Source organism: Salvia miltiorrhiza, chromosome 8, assembly GCF_028751815.1.
Source record: "Salvia miltiorrhiza cultivar Shanhuang (shh) chromosome 8, IMPLAD_Smil_shh, whole genome shotgun sequence".
Classification (NCBI taxonomy): domain Eukaryota; kingdom Viridiplantae; phylum Streptophyta; class Magnoliopsida; order Lamiales; family Lamiaceae; genus Salvia; species Salvia miltiorrhiza.
In genome coordinates, this window is record NC_080394.1 from 55885808 (window position 1) to 55887723 (window position 1916).

The 1916-nt window shown below is 38.0% G+C and overlaps 1 protein-coding gene across 1 annotated transcript; it reads right to left on the reverse strand.

Moving 5' to 3' along the window:
- Positions 1-244: 244 nt before the first annotated feature.
- LOC130998755 (uncharacterized) lies at positions 245-1396 on the reverse strand. The gene has a single exon (XM_057924163.1). It carries the CDS (start codon positions 1394-1396, stop codon positions 245-247), a length of 1152 nt encoding a protein of 383 aa, XP_057780146.1.
- Between the last annotated feature and the right edge of the window lie 520 nt (positions 1397-1916).

Genomic DNA, 1916 nt, shown 5'->3' on the forward strand with positions numbered 1-1916 from the left:
AGCTGATTCCAGTCACCTCCAACTCTACTGCAATTGCTTCAAAATGCATCCATTACAAGAAAGTTTAGAATATAAACTAACAATCCATTTGAATCACCATGGCTTCTTTAGCTAGCTCAAGGCCTTCCCCAACTTCATCAACATGGAACAAAACTTTGAGCTTCCGATTGCAAAGGCAAAAGCAACTACCAACTTTCAGCATTAGAACTTCATACAAGTTCTTTAAGTATCTGCTTACAAAGCTTCATCTTTTTCTGCCTTCCACATATATCTTTGTGATGTGTTCTTCGCCAATCTCATCACAGTAAGGCTTAACGAATCTGTCAAAAAATCTATCCTCTGTTAATGTAGCAACAGCTGAAAGTTTTGGCCACTTTTCAATCAGACTCCTACTTTCCAAGAGTCTAAGTATTTGCAACCGTGGCTCAATCCTCTTCTTCACACTGTACCCGAGTGCCGCTGGACAAGTGACAATGCTCGATATCTTGTACCTACCGGTAGCAAGCAGATGCTCTACGACGTTCTTCATTTTCTCCTCAGTTTGTGCAAAAACTAATGGTTGCTTCCTAAATATTGTGAGTATATCATCATCAGAAAATCCCAAATCGCGGATCGTTTGCACCTTGACTTCCCACATTCCTTTACTCGTATGAGTGAAAAGACTCACAGCTTGGATAAAAACGCCTGAAGTCCAAGGGACCCCAAATTCTATAGCCCTGACTACAGATTTCTGCAAAATATCCGGCTTGACCACGAAACATCTCGGGCGAAGATGGAGAAAATAAAGGATACGCTCCATTGGTATGCTATAGCTCTTCAAGATTTCCATATTTGGCATTAAGGTTTTCTCCAAATCGGCTGACAGAAACCAGCTGCATCGTATCAAAAGTCTGGCCACATCATGATCGGATCCCAGCAAGCACTTTAGCGTTGATAATTTGGGAATGATCCCATTCTCATAACTTGAATGTAAAATAGACGTACGACCGGATATTATCTTGGCAATCTCCTTGGGGGAAAGGCCCAAATTTTGGAATACCTTGAATTTGAAATTAATGCTCTCAATGGTAAACCCTAGAATTCGAGGATAACATATGACGAGTTTCTGCAGCTGAGTAGCCGTAAAGCTATTCTCTTTGAGGAATGACAATAATGTATCAACTCTTAAGGGGCTTCTAGATTTAGGTAAACCCGATGAAGCTAGTGAAGCTAAATCAGGAGGAAATTGGTGTTTGTTGACCAATAGATCGTAGATTTTAGGGTTAGGGATTGGGTTTTTCACCCTCCAAGTGGAGAAGAAATGGATTGACGGGAAGAGATGAGCATTGGAGTTGCAGAGAAATGAATTAGTGTTTACAAATAAACAGGAGAGATTCCTGCGTGCAACTGCAATCATGTTTTAATAGAAATAGAAGATGTGTTGGGAAATGATGAACGACTTGCCTGCAAAATGGATGGTATCAAAGCTTCTGGATTGAGGGTTTCTGAAGCAGCGGCGTTGCCATGGCAGGGAAGGGAGAAGCTTTAATATCACTTTCACTCTCTCACTTACTCATCCATATATTAATATTGAAATAATATTGTACATTCTTAAGTCAAAACAGCCCTTTTGCCTCCGTATTTTCAATGAGGGTTATTTACCGTAAAATATTTATAATTTGCTAATTTTTCGTTTATAACATAACTTTATAATTTAATTAAAAAATATATTACTAATTTTTAATTTAATCGCAATTGTAACATAATTTGTTTTTTTGTCAAATAAAATTTTAGTTGGCAATTGGAACTCCAGCGTGACTCAAAATGGTCGGTTGCCACACAAGATACATAGTTATACTAATGAAGCTAGTGTCGTTTTTTAACTGATGATTTTGTGGCATTTGACAGAAATTTAAATTATGTCATAATTGAAAATA